A 21062-nucleotide genomic window follows, 5' to 3' on the forward strand; every position below is an offset into this window, starting at 1 on the left:
CATCAGAGGAAAGGCTTCCGGATGATACGCGGGACGCACAAGGAGCCGCTGCACGTGTCTTTGTGCACTGATCTCGGGCCCGAGGCACGTTTCGGCCGCGGACCCGCAGTGAGGAAGAGGGGAAGTGAGGAAGAGCCACAGGGATAGAAAAGGAAATCAGACCTTTATTCAGGCTTCTCTCTCTTTCTATGGAGCAAGTAGTGGTGGTAAATCTCAGCTCTGCAGCCGCCGCAGGCAGTAAGGAAGAGGGAGCCGGCCATGGGCAGCATAAAACATCCAGATGGGAGCGCTGGTATGTTTCTTGCAGAGGGGAAGGAAGACAAGAGAGACAGCTGACTTTCTCAAGGCGTTGTTTGTAAACAAAAGAGGGCAGGACACCCAGCCTCACCCAACTGCCGTGATGAAGGGAAGGCATATGGAGGGAGGGAGACAACAAAGGTAGGGAAATGATTTTATATTCAATTTAGTGATTGAATTGTGTCAATTTTGAGAATTTTCATTTGCTGTCTGTATTTTGCACTGTTCAAGAAGAAATGTATTTGTTTCTTTTTCTCTGGGGTTGTACTGCATGCAGAGTCTTGAACCTTAGGGTTTCATTTGAATATAGTAGTAATTTTAGTTTGTGGTCCCGTATTTGCATAGGGGTTATCTGTGTTCTGATAGGAATGAATGTTGAGAAAGTACGTTAGATAGATTGTGAGCCCACCGGGACAGATAGGGAAAATGCTTGAGTACTTGATTGTAAAACCACTTACTAACCTTGATAAGCGGTATATAAAATCCTAATAAACTTGAAACTTTGTGTAGTTTAATTTTGTGGTTAACCATTATGTGTTGTTAATAAGATTATATTGTGTGTACATATGAAAAATGAATGGAAAAAATAGTGTTACAATTAGTACTATTATGGGGACGGGGTCTGGCCCACGACTTAGCCCAGTGCTCTTTAACTGCAATGCGCGCCTGCATCAGAAGCCTTCTCTCTGATGTTGTGACATCAGAGAGGCTTCCGATGTAGGCGCAGATCGCATGGAGCCGTCACCTGTGGCTATGAATGTAAAAAAGACCGCAGCAAGGGAGCTGACACTCAATCATCGCGTCCAGATCGCAGGCCGCAGAATAGTACCTGGGGGGGGGGGGGCCCGCATGCGGCCCATGGGCCACAAGTTTGAGACTGCTGGCAAGGTATTAAATTACAACATTGTGATGAAGAACAATGTCGAGGATGTGAAGGCTGCAAAGCAGCATTTGGCTGAAGTATGTCAGGCTGGGCTGAAGCCGAGGCGTGCTTTGTTAAGAGAAGCAGCATCTGGGACTGTCGTAAAGATAACAATGAACCAAAGGTCTATTTATTGAGAATGCATGCCACTACACATAAATGTAAGTTTATATGTATAAATAGAAGAAAAGGATCTCAGAAATCCAAACGGATTGCTCTGAAAGAAAATGTTTTCTTGTTTGACCAAAAAAAACTGTACTTGTAAATCTCCTTCCATCACTAATTTATACATGCTTAGATTTGAAGAAGAATGGATTCACCTTTCAGACAATACATTCATGCTTGATACTGCTACATTGATGATGTCTTTATGTTATAGAAGGACACAAGGAAAGAATTACAAGCTTTTATCAGATGGATACCTGTGATAAACATCTAAAGTTTACTGTAGAATGCCCAGAATTGAACATCAATTTTTTAGATGTTCAGGTTACACAAATTGAAAATGCTTTTCAAACAAAAGTTTACACTAAGGCAACTGATAGGAAACACTTTTCTAAATTTTAAAAGTTGTCACCCTAGAAAACTCAAAAGAAGGGTTGCCATTTTTTCAAATGCTGAGGATCAGATGAAATTGTTCAACTATAGATTTGAAAGTGAAAGTGAAAGCTAAGGTATTACAATCAAAATTGTTGGAGACGATTCCCAGAAAGAGTCTTAAAAAATGCTTACAAATGGTAAGATTTTCAAATAGAGATCTCCTTATCAATAAAAATTTGAACAAAAATAACACAGAAGTGTTAGATAAGGATTGGGAGATCTGTGTTATGCGATACTCTTCCAGCAACCAATTTATTGTTAACATTTTGAAAAACAATTGGGATATCCTCAAACTTTACCCAGCATTTGAAAAGAAAGATTTGAGAATAGCATTCTCAAGACACAGAAACCTTAAAGAAAAATTGTGCCCTCCGATGTTACTAAGTGACATCTCTAAACATAACATTGCAGGTACAAGAGGTCATTTACAAGTATGGAAATTATAAGATTTGTGTCATTACTGTACAATGTAAAGATTTCATCAATCCAAGTGATGATAGAAAATATAATCTTATTCTTTTTACCACTTTTAAAGCATCTTTCATTATCTATGGGATTAAATATCCCTGTGAAATGCTTTAGGCATGACTACAAGAGATTTGAGAATGAGAGAACATAAATCAAACTTGAAATGTTTTAGAAGAACAGAGCCACTTGTACAGCACTATGAAAATAAGAATAACATGTTCACAGAATTGAAATGCTGGGATATCGATATGGAACCTAAACATATAAGGGAAGGTGATAGGACAAACAGAATACAAAGAAAATAAGTTAAATGGATTCAGTTGAATAATGAATTAGACTAGTCAGTTTTTCTGTAAAAATAGTGTCCCACATTAAGAAATGGTAGACATTTTGATTTGTAGGCATCTTAGAAAGTTAGAGAAAATGGGAACATAGATGGGTGTTCATAAAAAATGGATGATAAATAATGCACCACAAACGGGTTTTGCATATTATTGTCACCTTTATTGACATTATTTTTGACCTTTATTAGGTAAATGAAAGCATTTTCCAAGAAAATTTTCATCAAAAAATTACAGCGCAGTGACTTTGACTAAAACATATTCATGCCAGCATATCTGGAGCGCATGTGCTAGCGTTAAAAAATTATCCAGCGCTATCTTTAATAAAAAGCAGGAATAGAATGTCTTTATAACAGACCCATGTGTTAAAATATAATATCTTGATCTTTAAATACCTACTAGCAGATTGATCAAAAAGGTATCCACATAAATTACAGAATCTTGATGTCACTAGAATTACTGCGCATGCGCTGGCATCCTGAATAAAAGGAAGCACCATTTTTAAAACAAATTGCTGATGTTTGTAATTGAGCGCTTTCAAATATATGTTGAGTTTACGCTAGACACTGATGATAATTTTAGGATGTTTGGGTTTTTTAACCATTCAGTTGTTATCATTTATTCACAGAGATTGAGATTGGTACTAGCCTTGAAAAAGCATATCCAGTGAAATGGGACCCGTCGGTCTTTGGAACACATATCACTACTATTGGGGTCTTTGGGACACTTATCGTTACTATCAAGGATGGTGTCGAGATATGAACTTCGGATTCCTGGATCATAGAGAGGCACTGCAGGGACTACAGGGACCAGACGGACTCTATTTGACCAGCAGAGGTAAGAACATCTTCGGACACCGACTAGCCCGCCTGCTTCGCAGGGCTTTAAACTAGGTAAGTTGGGGGAGGGGACCTACTCATATACTGGTGTGGAAAGGAACTATCCTGATGGGACAAGTCGACACTCTGTTTCCAAGGTAAGGACCCAATTTGCAAACAGTTCTCTAGGAGCCACACAGACTCAGTCAGGAATAGCCTTACAGGGACTCAACAAACACAAAGTGTGGAGGGCCATGTATGTTAATGCACACAGTTTAGGCAATAAAATTCTAGAACTGGAAACTGAAATTAGGGATGCCAACCTGGACGTGGTGGCAATATCCGAGACTTGGTTCACGGACGCAGATGGGTGGGATATGGCTATATCGGGGTACAATCTACTTTGTCAGGACAGAGAGGGCAGGTTAGGTGGAGGGGTAGCACTATACATTAAAGAGGACATCAAAACCACCAGGATCACTGATGTCAAGTATACCGGGGAGTCCCTCTGGGTAAACCTGGCAAGAGGTGGCAAAAAAATGCCTGTATCTTGGTGTCGTATACAGACCTCCAAGACAACCGGAAGACATGGACGCAGAATTAATTGAAGACATAGAGAATATAACTCTACGGGGCGACACTGTACTGCTAGGAGACTTCAACATGCCTGATGCAGACTGGAACACATTTTCAGCAACAACCAGCAGCAGCAGGAGGCTTTTGACCTCCATAAAAGGAGTACATCTCAGACAGATGGTAACGGAGCCCACTAGGGACCAGGCGATCCTAGACCTGGTACTCACCAACGGGGAAAGCGTCTCAGAGGTCTCGGTAGGAGATACGCTAGCCTCCAGCGACCATAACATGGTATGGTTCAACCTTGGGAAAGGATCCCCTAAATCAATTACAAAAACAAAGGTGCTCAAATTCCGGAGCACCGACTTCGCACGCATGGGAGATTTCGTTCATCAGACGCTGCAGGACCAAGCAGAGACCGGCAATGTGGAAACTATGTGGTCGTACCTGAAATCATCTATACACGAAGCAACTAATCGCTACATAAAATCAGTAGATAAAAGACAAAGAAACAACAAACCCCAATGGTTCACTGAAGAGATCTCGCACCTCATTAAGGAGAAGAAAAAAGCATTTCTTTCCTACAAACGTACGCAGAGAAGAGAAACTAAAGTAGAATATAAGACCAGATCTGCAGCGGTCAAAACAGCAGTTAGGGAGGCCAAACTTCGAGTGGAAGAAACTCTGGCAAAAAACATTAAAAAAGGGGACAAATCCTTCTTTAGGTATATCAGTGATAGGAAAAGGAACACAGATGGTATAGTACGCCTTAGACAATCGGACGGAAACTACGCGATGGCGGATTCTGAAAAAGCAGAACTACTAAATGAATATTTCTGCTCAGTCTTCACCTGCGAAGCACCGGGACACGGACCACAGTTGATGATAAAACAAGACGTGGATGACCCGTTTCAGAATTTTGAGTTCACACCTGGGGACGTCTACAACGAACTGGCAAGGCTAAAGGTAAACAAGGCCATGGGACCGGACAATTTACACCCAAGAGTGCTCAGAGAATTGAGAGATGTTCTGGCGGAACCATTGGCAGTGCTCTTCAATCTCTCACTAAGTACGAGGATAGTTCCGTTGGACTGGAAAACAGCCAACGTCGTTCCTCTACATAAAAAGGGTTGCAAGGCTGAGGCTGCGAACTATAGACCGGTAAGCCTCACCTCAATAGTGTGCAAACTCATGGAAACACTAATTAAATATAAATTAGATACGATCCTGAACGAGGGAAATCTCCGGGATCCCAGCCAACATGGATTCACCAAGGGTAGGTCATGCCAGTCCAATCTAATCAGCTTCTTTGACTGGGTAACAAGAAGACTGGACTCAAGAGAATCCTTGGACGTCGTGTACCTGGACTTCAGCAAAGCATTTGACAGCGTCCCACACCGCAGGCTGCTGAACAAAATGAAATTGATGGGATTAGGAGAGACTCTAACTGCATGGGTTAAAGATTGGCTTAGTGGCAGACTTCAGAGGGTGGTGGTTAACGGTACCTTCTCTAAAATGTCAGAGGTGACTAGCGGAGTGCCACAGGGTTCAGTCCTGGGCCCACTCCTCTTCAACATATTCATTGGGGATCTGACTCAAGGGCTTCAAGGCAAGGTAACCTTATTTGCTGATGACGCCAAACTATGCTTTGTTTTCAATATTTTTTTATTGATTTTTTGAAAAAATATAGGAAACAGTTCAAGTACATGGTATCAAAATATAAAACAAAACATTTAGTATAACTAATATTCAGTTACATTGTGCATTGTAGAATTGAATCGTTTTAAAAGATCTAAAGTACTAAGACTGTTCATGAAAAATTAGTAAAAGGAAAGATAAGAGGAAAGAGAAATTGAAGGAAGAAAAAGAAGAGGAAGAGGAAGAAGAAGAAGAGAGGAGTGTCTATGAAATAGATTTAACATATGAGTCCAGGAATTTCCAGGGTGATTTACATTGTATCAAATTTTTGGAAAGTCGAATTATATTTTTCTTTTCATAAGCATATGATTCAAATTTATGATACATGCTCAAAGAATTCCACCAGAAGGTATAGTTTAGTAGTGAAGAGGACTTCCAATTTTTCAAGATGTGCATAAGGGCAGTCACAAACATTGCATCAATGAGTTTAGGAGGACAGTTAGATTGTGTAAAACAAGGGTGTTGAGATCGGAGAATTATAATGTCAAAGGAAATTTCTTCTGAACAATTGGTAATAGACTTTATGGTGTCCCAAATGCACGTCCAAAAGGAACGAACTTGAGCACAATGGAAAAGCATGTGATCAAGAGTCCCAACTTCTTTCATACAGTTCCAACATATAGAGTCTTGTTTTAGATTAGCTTTCCACATCCGAAAAGGTGTCCATACCGCATTCCACATAATGAAGAACATTGATTGTGAGACTCTGGATGATAAAAGAGGTCGGTTTGTCGAGGACCAAAAGAGTTCCCAGTCAACATCAGAAAGTGAGGTTGTCAGCATAGGTTCCCAATGTTTCATGGAGTGAGAGGAAAATGTAAAAGAGTGATCTCTTAGAATACTATAAAAGAGAGATATCGCTTTACCTTTTGATATAGCCAATGTGGACCAGTGATACAAAGTGTGAGTGGATGTCATATAATCAAAGCGTATAGACATAGAAGATAACATCTCAGTAAGAGAAAGCCACTGTGAGTAAGCAGAAGGAGACAACGAGTAAGTAGAGCAAATTGTGTCAAAGGGAACAAACGAAGTGAGAGTGGTTATCTGATGGAGAGACCACAAACCAGCCCGCTGCCACCTCTTCCATGAAAGAGATTTACTATTGATTTGGATTTTGGGGTTGTTCCAAATGGACAAGAGTGGACTGTCTTTAACTGAAATCTTTGCGATTGTGTCTAGTATATGAAGGGCATGCTGCGTTGCACTCAATAAGGAGTATTTTCTCAAGAGTTTGGGTACTGGCACCGTCAACAAGCATGAAACATGTAGTGGTGCACATAAAAATCGTTCCAGGTCAAACCAGGTTGGTGAATCTTGGGTACTAGTGTTAGTAATCCAGTAGGCTCCATATTTGGCCAATGATGCGATATAATAAAAATGAAAATCAGGTACATTCAGACCCCCATTAATTTTAGAGGCTTTCAGTTTGTCGAGAGCAATACGAGGTTTTTTGTTATTCCACACAAAGTCAGATATTTTCTTATTCAACCAGTGAAAAAATTTCTTCTTGCATAAGGAGGGAAGCATTGAGAGGGTGTAGTTTATCTGAGGAGTAAGGGTCATTTTGATGGAAGCTATTCTGCCCCACCATGAAAGAAAGAGTGGAGACCAACGAGACAGGGTGTTAAGAACTAAGCTTTTAATTTTAGATATGTTTAGATCTTGAGTTTGAGTTGGATCTTTATGTATTAACACTCCCAAGTATTTTACAGCTCCGTGTGACCACGTGAAGGGAAATTGGGCGAGGTCTGAGGGGTAAATGAGATCATTAAGAGGGAAAATTTCTGATTTTTCCCAGTTAACTAAGTATCCAGAAAGCTTGGAGTAATGAGAGACAATGTTAACGAGTGAGGGAAGGGAAGCAACAGGATCTCGGATAAAGAGAAGGATATCATCAGCGTATGCTGCTAATTTGATATGACAATAAGTAGTTTCAATTCCTGTTATTGTTGGGCATTGTCGGATAGCAGAGAGGAGAGGTTCCAACGCTAAGTTAAATAGCAGCGGCGACAGAGGGCAGCCCTGGCGAGTACCTCTATGTAGGGAGAATTTATTGGAGAGAGAGTTATTAATTAAAATGCGAGCTGTGGGTTGATGATATAAAGTTTTAATCCAGTTTGTATAAAACGGGCCAAAGTTGTACCACTTTAAAATTTGGAATAGAAAAGGCCATTCAACTCGGTCAAAGGCCTTTTCGGCATCTATGGCCAAGCCGATTACTGGATCTGAGAGTGTTTTAGCATGGGCATTAATATGATGAAAAAGGCGTATATTGTCTCCTATAAACCTTTGTTTAATAAACCCCGTTTGATCTTTGTGAATAAGAGAGGGGATCACTTTGTTGAGTCTCAGTGCAAGAAGTTTTGCCATGATCTTGTAATCTAAATTAAGAAGAGAAATGGGGCGAAAATTTTTAACCAAGGTAGGGTCTCTCTCAGGTTTGGGAATAACTACTATAGTGGCCTCAGTGAAGTTGAATTGTTTGTCTGGATCAGAGTGGAGAAATTCATAGTAAGAAAGAAGATGAGGAGCCAGGAGATTACGAAACTGTTTAAAAAATTCATTGGTAAACCCGTCAGGACCTGGGGCTTTGCCGGTAGGTATAGATGATATTGCGGCTTCTATTTCAGATACAGTAATGGGAGAGTCCAGTTTTAGTTTCACAGAGTCCGATAAGGTCGGATGAATCAAAGAAGCAAGAAAAGAGTCTATCTCCGATTCTGAGGCAGAAAAATCAGATTTATATAAAGTAGTATAGAAGTTTTCAAACTGAGAAGAGATCAGAGACCGGGTTTTAACCATATGTCCCAATGAGTTTTGAATGGCTGTGATATGAAGACGTTTGGATTTAGTTTTAAGATATCTAGCCAAAGGGCGTCCCATAAGGTTGTCTCCCATATAATGTCCAGAGGTTGAGATAAAAATATCTCGTCTAGCAGTACTGGAGACTAAAGTGTTAAATTCGTATTTAAGATTTTGTATACGTTGAAAAATGGATGGATCATGTAAGTGGGTAGACATATGTTGTAGTTCTAACTCTTTGATAGAAGATTCTAATTCTTTCTCTTTTTTCATGGATTGTTTCTTTTTCCAAGAGGCAAGATTAATAAGTTCACCCCTAAGGGAGACTTTATAAGCCTCCCAGACAATGGATGGGCAAATTTCTGGATCTTTGGAGTTAAATTCGAAGAATTCAGCAGTGAAAGATTGAATTTTGTCAGCTATTTCTGAGTCTAAGAGTAAAGCATTGTTTAGTCTCCAAGAAGAAGATTCTTTGCGAGGGGCAGAGATAAGTAAGTGTAGGGAGGTGGCCGCATGATCTGTAAGAGAAATTGGGTGAATAACATTGTTTGCAAGGTCTTGAATGAGAGAGGAGGATATAAGAAAGAAGTCTATTCTTGAGTAGGTATTATGAGGTGGTGAATAGTGAGAGTATTCTCTACCTTTTGGATTAAACAAACGCCATGGATCTGCAAGGGAGAAGGCATCTTTTAGGGCGTGTAAGGCTGTGAATGACTTGGATTTGGAGGGTTTGCAAGAAGATGATCTATCAATATAAATATCTTGAATTTGATTGAAATCGCCTCCAAGTATTAAAGAGTAAGAACTGTATTCTACTAACGCCACCTGAAGATCTTGAAAAAATTCTGGGTGATCTAGGACTGGAGCATATATGTTTAGGAACACAAAGTTTACTGAGTGCAACGCAGCGTGCACCAAGCACCATCTTCCATCTTTATCCGTCGTAGAAGAGTGTATTACAGGAGAGAGTTTATCATGAAAAAATATTGAAACTCCATTTTTCTTACGTTGGGTCGCAGGAGAATAAAAGTGAGAGGAGTATCCCTTTAATTGGAATTTTAAGGCAGCAGCGAGAGGTAGGTGAGTCTCTTGTAAAAAAAAACCACATCAGGGTGCTTATTAAAAATATAGTTGGTTATCTTTTTCCTTTTAATAGGATGATTTAGTCCATTTACATTAAAAGAAAAAATATGCAAGTCAGCCATAATCTTTTAAATACCTTAATATATTGCAGTATATTTTACACATGTTCAATGTGTGTATATAGTAAAGAGAATGTTTGAGGAAGACACTCCTGTCAGAAAGTAAAAGAAAGAACATAAAGGTAGAAGAAAAAGAGTAAAAAATGTCATCGCAAAGGATCACATTCTCATACATAGAGTTAAAAGTTTTTATGGGTGCTCCTGTGAGTACAAAGATATAACACATATAGGAAAGCTAGCAAAGAACCCCACACCCATACTATATCAATAAATTGAAAATTGGTGTGCTTATTAATATTTGCAATATAATTGAGAAACCAGTAAGTTTGTTTGCATCAATTCATGTCAGCGCACTTTTAAAGATTCCAGAAATGCAACTAAGTCATTAGGGTCAGTATATGAAGATGTGTGGTTGTTGTAGGTCACTTTCATCCTTGCTGGGTACATAAGACCATATTTGGCTCCTATGTCTTTAAGTTCTTGTCGATGGGAAAGAAATGCTTTTCTCTTCAAGGCCGTGGATTTGGCCAGGTCTGGAACTATAAAGAACTTCCTACCTTGGTGGAGGAGTTGAGATTTAGATTTTGCAGCTGTTGTGAGGATCTGTAATGTGTGTTGAAATCTGAGGAGTTTAGCCACAATAGGTCTGGGAGAAGATGCATGTGCAGAGAGATGAGACGGCACGCGGTGAGCATGTTCTATTTCCAGTGGAGGTGAGAAGACGAGACCCAGGGTAGCAGGCAGGAAAGCAGAAAGAAAGGCAACCATATCAGAGCCCTCCGATGATTCAGGTAGCCCAATAATTCTTAAGTTGGATCTTCTGTTTCGATTAGAAAGATCTTCATAGTCTCTTTGTAAAGTAGTGATCAGTTTGTCATGTTTAATTACCGTTTCTTGTAGTGAAGATATTACAGATGTTTTTTCCTCTAGGACGTCCAAACGGTGTCGGGCATCCACAAATTGGGAATTAATTGCCTCAATCTCACCCCTTAAGAGTTTGATTTCATCAACCTGTTCTTGAATTATGCTCCGATTTGATCTTATTTCTTTCAAGAGCAATTCTAATGAAGCCTCATCGTTCTTGGACGCCATTTTCTCTGGCGTGTTCAGATCAGATTTCTGTTTCTTCCCTCCGATCGTCACAGGTGGAACAGTTTCGTTTTTTGTCGATTTTGAAGGCGACATAGTGACTCATGAAGTTATATTTTGGCGAAATAGCGAAGTTTTGTGTTTTTTATTTTATTTTATTTTTTTTTTTTCAAAAAATAAGCACTTTATAATCAGTTTCGAGTGTGGGTGAAGAGGAGTAGTTATTTCATGTTTGTGTTACCCAAACTATGCAATATAGTAAACGGCTATAATCTACAGGATGCTATGGAGCAAGACCTGCGTACTTTAGAAAGATGGTCCTTGATCTGGCAGCTGGGCTTCAACGCCAAGAAATGTAAGGTCATGCATCTCGGTAACGGAAATCCTTGCAGAACCTACACCCTGAATGGAGAAACTTTAACCAGGACTACGGAAGAACGAGACTTAGGAGTAATCATCAGTGCTGACATGAAAGCAGCCACTCAAGTGGAGAAGGCTTCATCTAAAGCACGGCAGATGATAGGTTGCATCAAGAGAAGCTTCATCAACAGGAAACCTGAAGTCATGATGCCATTGTACAGAGCCATGGTGAGACCTCATCTGGAATACTGTGTGCAATTCTGGAGGCCACATTACCGTAAGGATGTGCTCAGAATTGAATCGGTTCAGCGGATGGCCACCAGGTTGGTCTCGGGGCTAAAGGGTCTCCTGTACGAAGAAAGACTGAGCAAATTGCAGCTCTACACTCTCGAAGAGCGTAGGGAGAGGGGAGACGTGATTGAGACATTTAAGTACATCACGGGACAGGTCGAGGTGGAAGATGATATCTTTCTTCTCAAGGGACCCTCGACCACAAGAGGACATCTGCTCAAACTCAAGGGAGGGAAGTTTTGTGGAGACGCCAGGAAGTACTTCTTCACGGATAGAGTGATTGAGCATTGGAACAAGCTTCCAGTTCAGGTGGTCGAGGCACGCAGCATCCCAGACTTCAAGAACAAATGGGATACCTATGTGAGATCCCTACGAGGTCATGCCAAGGGATAGGGTCACTAGGACTTGAATGAGCGGGTCAGTAGAGTGACAGTATAATTACAATTGTACTTTAGGGGGTCAGTAGACTTAAGAGGGTGGGTAAATGGTGTGGGCAGACTTGATGGGCTATAGCCCTTATCTACCATCAACTTTCTATGTTTCTATGTTTCTATGCTACAATTAGCTGAGGATGAAGGTCTGTAACGGTGCACATAAGGTAAGTGGTTTCTCTAATCAAGATTTATGTGCTTTTGATATCATTCAAAGTTTTTGTCAACTGTGATTATATATTACATGAAATTTGTTGCCTTCCCTCAGTAGTAGTGATTCTGATTTAATGTCATGTAGTGCTGAGTGCGCTACATTAAAGTAATTAGACATAAAAATAAGTCAAAAGGATATAATTAAAGAAAATCATGATAAAAGGAAAACCATTTTTTAAAAAAAAGTTGGAGTCATCACATGATGTTGTGAACAGGGAATGACGTGATCCAGCCATGCTCTGGAAGCCTCTGACACCATCACCTTTAAGCTATGCTGTTTTTTCCTATAATTTCTTCTTTGGACTTTAACTTGAGTCCCTCATCTATGGACAGATATCTGGCTCACTCTGGTTCAGCTATGTCGACTAAGAGTACGAAGAAAGATCGGGTAAAGCCTAGCAAGGATAAGATGACGGAAGGGCCTATTGGAGCAATTACACAGTTTACCAAAAATGCTCTGGTCTATTTAACTGCAGCGATGGTGAAAACTTTGGAATCTAGAATCGAACAACTTTCCGCGCATATGTTGCGAGTGGAACAACTGCTCACAGATACCAAGTAGAGAACTATTGAATTGGAAATGAGAGTTTGATGCACGTGGAGTAGCTGCAGACTTGGAATCCTTGCAAGCACTTGTCCGTTCAGAGAAACTCAATGACTTGGAAAATAGATCCAGACTAGAGAGTTGCGCAGGGACAGAAATCCCACCCGTCCCCGTCAAAGTCCCACCTGTCCCCACCCGTCCCCGTGAGGAATCCCTCCATCCCCACCTGTCCCCGCGAGGAATCCCCTCCGTCCCCACCCGTCCCCGCAAGGAATCCCCTCCGTCCCCGCCCGTCCCTATAAACTTCAGAAATAGTTATTTCATTTAATTATGCTACTGAATTAAAGGCTCTGGTAGAAACCCATTTACAAATAAGCAAAGAGACTTTATTAATTTGGAAATATTAATTGGGAAGAATACATACTTTATAAACGGGTTTCTACCAAAGCCTCTAATGTTTATTAATTTTTATCAACACAACTAATATACTACTTTATCCTGAAGCAAAAAAAGAAAGAAAAGAAAAGAAAGAAATATAATTTTTTTCTACCTTTGTTGCCTGGTTTCTGCTTTCCTCATGTTCTCATTCAATTCCTTCCATCCACTATCTCTCTTCTCTCTGCGTCTTCCTTTTGCTCTGTTACTGTGCCTCTCCCTTTCTCCCCCCCCCTTCCAAATTGGTCTGGCACTAATCTTCTTCCCTCTGCTCCCCCCATAGTCTGGCATCTCTGTCTTCTTCCCTGCCAGCGTCTTCGCCCCACTCTCTCTTCCCCATTTCCCTTCAGCGTCTACTCCCCACTCTCTCTTTCCCATTTCCCTTAAGCATCTTCTTCCCACTCTCTCTTTCCCATTTCCCTTCAGCGTCTTCTCCCCACTCTCTCTTCCCCATTTCCTTTCAGCGCCGTTCTCCCCCCATCTTTCCCATGTCCTGCCAGTGTCCTTCTCCTCCCTCTGTTTTCCCCATGTGCTTTCAGTATCCTTCTCCCCCCTCTGTCTTCCCCATGTCCTTTCAGTGTCTTTCTCCCCCTCTGTCTTCCCCATGTCCTTTCAGTGTCCTTCTCCCCCTCTGTCTTCCCCATGTCCTTTCAGCATCCTTCTTCCTCCTTTGTCTTCCCCATGTCCTTTCAGAGTCCTTCTCCACCCCTTTGTTTTCCCAATGTCCTTTCAGAGTCCTTCTCCACTCCTTTGTCTTCCCCATGTGCTTTCAGCATCCTTCTCCCCCCTCTATCTTCTCCAGTGCTTTCAGCGTCCTTCTCCCCCCTCAGTTTTACCCATTTCCCTTAAGCATCTTTTCCTCTCCACTCCACCTTTCCTCCCTTTCTCCCTCCCTGCCCCTTATCTTTGTGGCGCTTCCCTGCCCGCCCGACAACAGAACAGTCCCGATCTGACAAACCTCCTTGCCCTGAATCCAGCTGCTGTAAGAAGGTAATTTAGATTCACGGCTACAGGGCAGGGAGGTTTGTCGGACCGGGCCTGTTGTCGGTCGGTTGGGGAAAAGCGCCACGAAGGTAAGGGGATCTGGCTGGCTCTGCACCCCCCCTTTCTTTGTTCCTTTTCCATAACTACATACTTGACTACAGGTTGATGGTATCGGGGTTCTCAAAGCACCGGATCGTTACTTGGCGCTCATACTTATATCCGATCGTTTGGCTAGCGTGAGTGTGATACAGTGTTTTGATATTGGGATAGGATATGATGGTATTTGCACAGGTCTGTGGAGTGTATGAATGGGGCGGGGATGAGGGGTTCTGAATGAATGGGTGGTGTTGAGATTTTTTTGTTTGTTTTCTGTTCTATTTGTTTTATGTTTTTGTTTTTTTTATTCTTTGGGAGTGAGAGTTGAGTTGGGGAGTTTGAACATTATTTTTGCGCACAGAGCGTATTGTTTATTCCTTGTGTATGTATTTCCCCAGGTTTGGGCTGGGGCCTGGGGATTGTTTCCATTCAGGGGTATTAATCTACTGTTCAGCAACCAACCCCCTTGATGTCACCAAAGTCACCTGATAATGTAAGGGTTGCTTCCTGGAATGTGTCTGGTATCAATTCACCAATAAAACGCTCAAAGATTTTGACCTATCTCAAGTGAAGCTCTATGGATATAGCATGCCTGCAGGAAACCAGGTTGTCTGATGTTGAACATGCAAAGCTGAGGAGAGATTGGGTGGGTCAAATATATTATGCATCTAACCAAACAAAGAAATGTGGAGTAGCTGTCTTAATATGGAAATCGCTTCTTGTCAGATTACTTAGCTTCACACATTTATGGCAGGTACTTATTACTTCACCTTTGTTTAACCAGACTTTCCATTTGCTGGAGGTCTATGGGCCCAATGTTTATGAGCATGCCTTTCTTCAGAAACTCATTCGTTTAGCCTCTCAATAACCCAACTATCCGTTACTGGTAGCGGGCGACTTGAACTTAAGTTATGGATCCTCAGGTAGATAGTACACAAGAGGCATGGTCAGCCAGCCTTAGGCGCCCGTAAGGGCCTAACCTACTACAGATCTAAACCTGATGGATGTGTGGTTCCTGCTCCATCCTTTTAATATTTATTATACTCATGTTTCCAGATCTCATAATATGCAGTCCAGAATTGATTATATTTTTCTCACGGCCAAGTTATTTTCTATGGTGTTGTCTGCTACCATTGGCCTTGCAGCTTGTTCGGACCATTGTATGATCTGGATGGATTTGAAATTTCCGGGGAATCCCAGCACCCATAGACTGTGGCGATTTCCTACCTATTTAACAACTGATGGATGACTGCTTCTGTAAGTATTTAATTCAAAAATGGGAGGAATATGAGAAATTTAATGCACATCATCAAACTGACCCTATTTTATACTGGGAAGCTTTGAAAGCAGTTTTGAGGGGGGATATTATCCTCTTATATGTCTGCTCGCAAAAAGCATATTTCTCATGGAATTGCCGCCCTGGAACATAAATGTAGACTTTATAAGAGAACATATGCTTCCTCTCCGATGGGAGTTAATAAAGAAAATTATTTATCTGTCCGGGCTGCCCTTAGTGCTTTACTGCATGAACGAGCTAAACAATTTTATTACTACTGCGCTCATACCTTTCATAGGCATGGCAACAATCCAGGTTGCTTATTGGCTCGGATATTATGAGATTCACAGGGCACTAGATTTATTAATGTCTTGGAGAAACAGGATGAAAGTCGAATGACCTCAACAGAAGATATCTCAGAGGTCTTCCAGGCTTATTTTCGCCAATTTTATGAGGAGGTGCCTTTAAACTCTGGTTCTTCTTTATCGGACTACTTGGAAGATGCTAGACTACCTCGTCTTAGCGGGGCACAGGTGGACTTGTTGAACGCCTCTTTAACTTGTCTAGAAGTTCAAAAGACTATTAAGGGTCTTAAATGAGGGACAACCCCTGGATTGGACGGGTGCACCCCTGAATTCTTTAAGCTGCTTTCCGACTTAGTGCGTATTCCCTTGGTCTGTTGACACCAATATATTTAGAGTCAGGTCCCTGAACGGGCCAACACGGCCTTGATAACTTTGTTACTGAAGCATGGTCACCATCCTATCGCCCTATTTCCCTGTTAAATGTGAATATCAAATTGTTAGCTGATAGATTTGCAGTTTACCTACCTCAGTTGATTTGCCATGATCAGGCTGGCTTTGTGAGAGGGTGCCAATCGGTGATTAATGTGAGGAAGATCTTAATGTCTATTTTGCACAGTACATTGCAGGACATAAACTTGTTACTGGTAGGCCTTGACGCTGAGAAAGCATTTGACCAGGTTAACTGATCATATCTCTTTCAAGTCTTAGAATTTATGGGAGTTAGGGGTAGGTACTTACAAGCTATGTGAGCCTTGTACTCCTCTCCTTCGCTTTTGATTAATGGCACAGTTACTTCTCCCTTTCCTATTTGCAGAGGAACATATCATGGTTGTCCCCTGTCCACCTTATTAATTTTGCTTTATCTTGAACCCTTATTGTATACACTTCAGAAAGATCTGGTTGTGGCAGGTGTCCGATTTCCAGCAGGTTTAGTTAAAACCTTGGCCTTTGCTGATGATGTTTTGCTGGTCCTTACTAATGTTCATTCCTCCCTGTCACATGCTTTGGCGGTACTGGTTGAGTTTAATTACTGTTCTAGTTATCGCTTAAATGCACATAAATCTGAGGCTCTGGCGATTTCAGATTCTTTGCGCTGTTCTTGGGAAGGGGAGTTCCCATTAAGATGGGCAGACAGTAATAAACTCAAATATCTTGGTATTTTGCCTGCATGCAGATCTATCCAGTTTGATTAGTGTAAATCTAGACCCCTTACTGCATTCTACGGAGCTTCTCTTGGGTGTGTGGCAGTCTTATCCTCAGGGACGCATTGCATTGTATAATATGAATGTCATCCCACAATGGCTGTACTTCTTCCAAATGTTACCTATGCTTTGTACTGTCCATTATCACACTCAACTTCGTCGAGCATTGCAGAAATTCTTGTGGAATGGTAAGCAAGCGTGCCTGCCTTATTCTAAATTGACTCTTCCTAAAGATAAGGGAGGATTGGGCCTGTTAAATATACATCTGTTATCTATAGCGTGTCAGTTACGCCATCTCAATGACTGGTTCAGGGCAACTTCCTATTTTACCTTCACAGAGGTTGAATTAGAGGTACTCTCACCTTAATCTGTTGTCTCTCTTTTACATGCCCCTGAAACTTTTTTCACATATGTTCTGGCCCATTATCCAGTATTTCAACCAGTGAGTACTGCCTGGAAGTGTACTTGTACCTATATGAAACTCTCTCCCACCTGACTATCAAAAGAACTAAAGGTCCCATGAGCCAATGTCGGGCGGGAAGGCATACACAGTATGGACAGTGCTAAAGTTTTAAAGTGACAGTATACTTTGGTATATGTCCGTAACAAGTTCCATGGACAACATCACCCATATATAAGAATATACTGCTTGCTTGTCCTCTGAGAAAGAGTATTCAAGCAAGGGGCACAATGAGGTGCCATCAAGTATTTCATAAAATCTTTTTGTTCAAGCTGAGAATTTAAATGTTTAAAACCCAGGATTTTATATTGCATGATATATTCCAATTTGAATGTGCTCCTATCACATTATGTCATGTGATTCTGAGCTGGATGACTATACAAGTGTTATAATCCACTGGAGGCACTGCATTCTTCAATATCACATCAATCACAAGAACAGATACTTTCAAAATACAGTAAAACTTTGGATTGCAAGTAACTTAGTATGCAAGTGTTTTGCAAGACAAGCAAAACATTTTATTAAATTTTAACTTGATAAACAAGCAAGGTCTTGCAATAAAAGAACATACAGTATATACGCGTAACATCATCACAACTTAGCCAATGGTTCTTCTCTCTCTCCGATACTGCAGGAGTGTAGCGACGGTTCTAAATGAGCGAGATCTTACAATACAAGTACGCATAGTATTTTGTAATAAAGTTTTGAGGTTGTGGAACGAATTGTATGAGTTTCAATTATTTCTTATGGGGAAATTCGCTTTGATATATTGAGTGTTTTAGATTACAAGCATGTTTTCGGAACTAATTATGCTCATAAACCAAGGTTTTACTGTATTCCAACAATGCACATTGAATTGGATGGTCCATAACTGTTGATTATTAGCTTTTTCAAGCTTACCATGATTTTTCAATAAAAAATAGGCAGAGGGGAAATGCTGGAACTTCCACAAGACCATAAAGAGCCACATTTAGATACAGGTTTCCTTTTAGTTCACCAGCATTTAATGTCAGACCATAATATACAAAACTGCAAACATACCTGAAAAGACACACAAATTACATTAAAAGATTGCATTAGTGCAATAGTGTTGATTAGATTTCCTAATAAAAATCAAAATGAACCTTGATGAAATTTGTTTTTAAGAGAATGCAGTCACTTGCACATTTATACTGTAAATGGAATACATAGCATCAACCTGCCACAATAGAAAGTTGCTCTAACAAACCACATTATAACCAGACACTGAAGCTCAGTGCATAATTTTCTCACATAAACCTATACAACAATTTTTTTAACTCTAAGTATTTTATTCTATTTACAGTATATACAAAAAGAAAACAAAGAAAAGGGTTATAATGTACCTAATATATAACATTAGACAGAGAACAATGGAACTTAAGACATGTGGATACAGTAGAGTCATGATGGACATGAGATGACAATACTGACCATTTAAGCTTTAGAACATGAAATAGACTTCTTGACAATATATATTTCAAACATGTTGGTTGTACATACTAAATTCCACTATTGATTATAGTGAACTTTAGTTAAACCTTCTTGAGTTCAAAATGACTTTAATAGACAAAGATAACAAGGTGTCCAGAAAAGAACACTGATGGTGATTCAAAATATATTGCAAACATATGGATTGCAACATAACTTGTACTGTAAGTGATTCCAGGTGAAATATGTAAAATCATACATATAAAAGTCCAAACATCTTTCCAATAGATTTGAACATGAATAGTCATATGTTTCACAGAACCTAGCTCTTATTTTTACAGGACCAACAGTTTGAAGACATTGAGGGGGATTATATAATGTGATTTAATAGGGGTCCAACAGGATCTATGGGCAAGATAACACATAGATTATGTTAGAGGGTAAAGAGGTAAGGGGATGGGTCTTGATATATCACTTTCTCTGTGTGGTTGATTACAATCAAAGTGGTTTACATATTTTAGACAGGTGCTAAGTTAGCTGCTCTAACCACTAGGCCTCTCCTTCACTTCAGTTATAGATAATGATCTGGATCAAGTTTATCAAGTTTATTAACAGAATTTGATTTATCGCCTATTGTAATCACTAAGCGATGTACATCACAATATATAATAAGGAAAAAAGAGGTTCACAAATTAACAACAAACATTTGACTAAAACAAACATATAGTTGGGATGGAAAAAATTAAAAGTTACAGTTTTCGTTTAAAATAGAAAAATGGGAAAAAACAATAGGTAAGGGTACATAAAAATCTCAGCTATTAAAAAACATAATCTGCTTTAAACATTGAAGGCATCTCTAAATAGATAAGATTTTAAAGATTTTTTAAATATTAAAATGTCTTTTTCATCACGAATATATTGGGGAAGGGCATTCCACCATAGGGGACCTGTCACAGAAAAAATATCTGCCCTTCTAGTACCAATAATTTTCAAGGAAGGAACTGAGAGAAGATTTTGGTTAGAGGAACGAAGTGAACGTTGAGTATTATAGGGTATCAAGAGTCTAGATATAAATTGGGGTTCTTCACAAGCTAAAGTTTTGAAGATGAGTAACATTATTTTAAATGTGATTCTATGGCTGATATGGATGAAGAGAAAGTTATATTCCAAAAACTAGACCAGTCTTTCTCTTACAGGAGTAATTTAGATCTTCTTCCCAACATTTTTTTAAACCAATTAAATGTTTACAAGTCAGTGATTTAATTAATTTGTAAAAGTGAGAAGCTGAAAAGCCTAATGCAGTGGATTGTTTACAATAAAAAAGCAGAGGGAATTTCTTTTAAATCTATAATAAACTATATTCACTTTCTTAACAGAATGCACTATCTGAATCTCATCATAGAATTAACAGTCAGGAAGACCGGACCAAGATTTTAATTCAGCAAAGATTCTCAAATTGGAGAAAGTTATTAACAAGGACTTTAATATTCCAAATATCTAACTTTTGCCAAGTGGGCCATGAGATTTTAGTCCTATCAATTAAAACAATGGAATTAAACCAAATAGAATGATACAGGGACTTGGATCACTGAATTTCTAAAATATAAGTGGTTTCACTAATGGGACTGGAAAGAAATGAAGGAGGGAGGGTCATACCCGAAGACCTGGATAAAGGTATAGAAGTCAAAAGGGCTTTTTCAATTTGTAGCCATCTCTGTATTGACATTGAATCTGATGAGGTGAGCCAAATTGCACTGTGACATAATAGGAAGGCAATAATACAGGAGGTCTGGGAAATTAACTCCACCCATTGATTTCAGTGCTTTTACTTAGGATAAAGATATTCTGAGTGTTTTGATAACCAATAAGAATTATGACATTAGTTCTATAGAATGAAAGAGGGAATAGGAAACATGGAAAGATTAGGTTCTTATCTTGGTAATCTTCTTTCTAGTAGACACTTTATTCCTGAACTTTTCGGGTAGCCAATCCCTTCTCACAAGAATTCTTGTAAAGAGCCTCATTAGCATTATTTTACTCCGTCTCCCATCCCTCTGGGCTGTCCTCCAATTCCTCAGTTCATATCAAAGCAGTCACCCCAGGAAAAGAAATAGAATAGGGAGGAGTATGGGGGCTCTCCCCGATAAACATGTCTATTCTGCTCCTATCATTACTTATATGAAATAATTCTCCACCAATA

At 39.9% G+C, this 21062-nt stretch overlaps 1 protein-coding gene across 3 annotated transcripts in view; it reads right to left on the reverse strand.

Moving 5' to 3' along the window:
- Positions 1–21062, reverse strand: part of LOC117359162 (solute carrier family 22 member 15-like) — a 150439-nt gene that overhangs the window by 53989 nt on the left and 75388 nt on the right. For all 3 annotated transcript variants that reach the window (XM_033941443.1, XM_033941441.1, XM_033941442.1), the window contains exon 7: positions 18314–18454. In XM_033941443.1, coding sequence (XP_033797334.1) covers positions 18314–18454 — 141 coding nt within the window. The remainder of the gene's footprint in view (positions 1–18313; positions 18455–21062) is intronic.

Source organism: Geotrypetes seraphini, chromosome 4 (assembly GCF_902459505.1).
Source record: "Geotrypetes seraphini chromosome 4, aGeoSer1.1, whole genome shotgun sequence".
NCBI classification, from domain to species: Eukaryota; Metazoa; Chordata; class Amphibia; order Gymnophiona; family Dermophiidae; genus Geotrypetes; species Geotrypetes seraphini.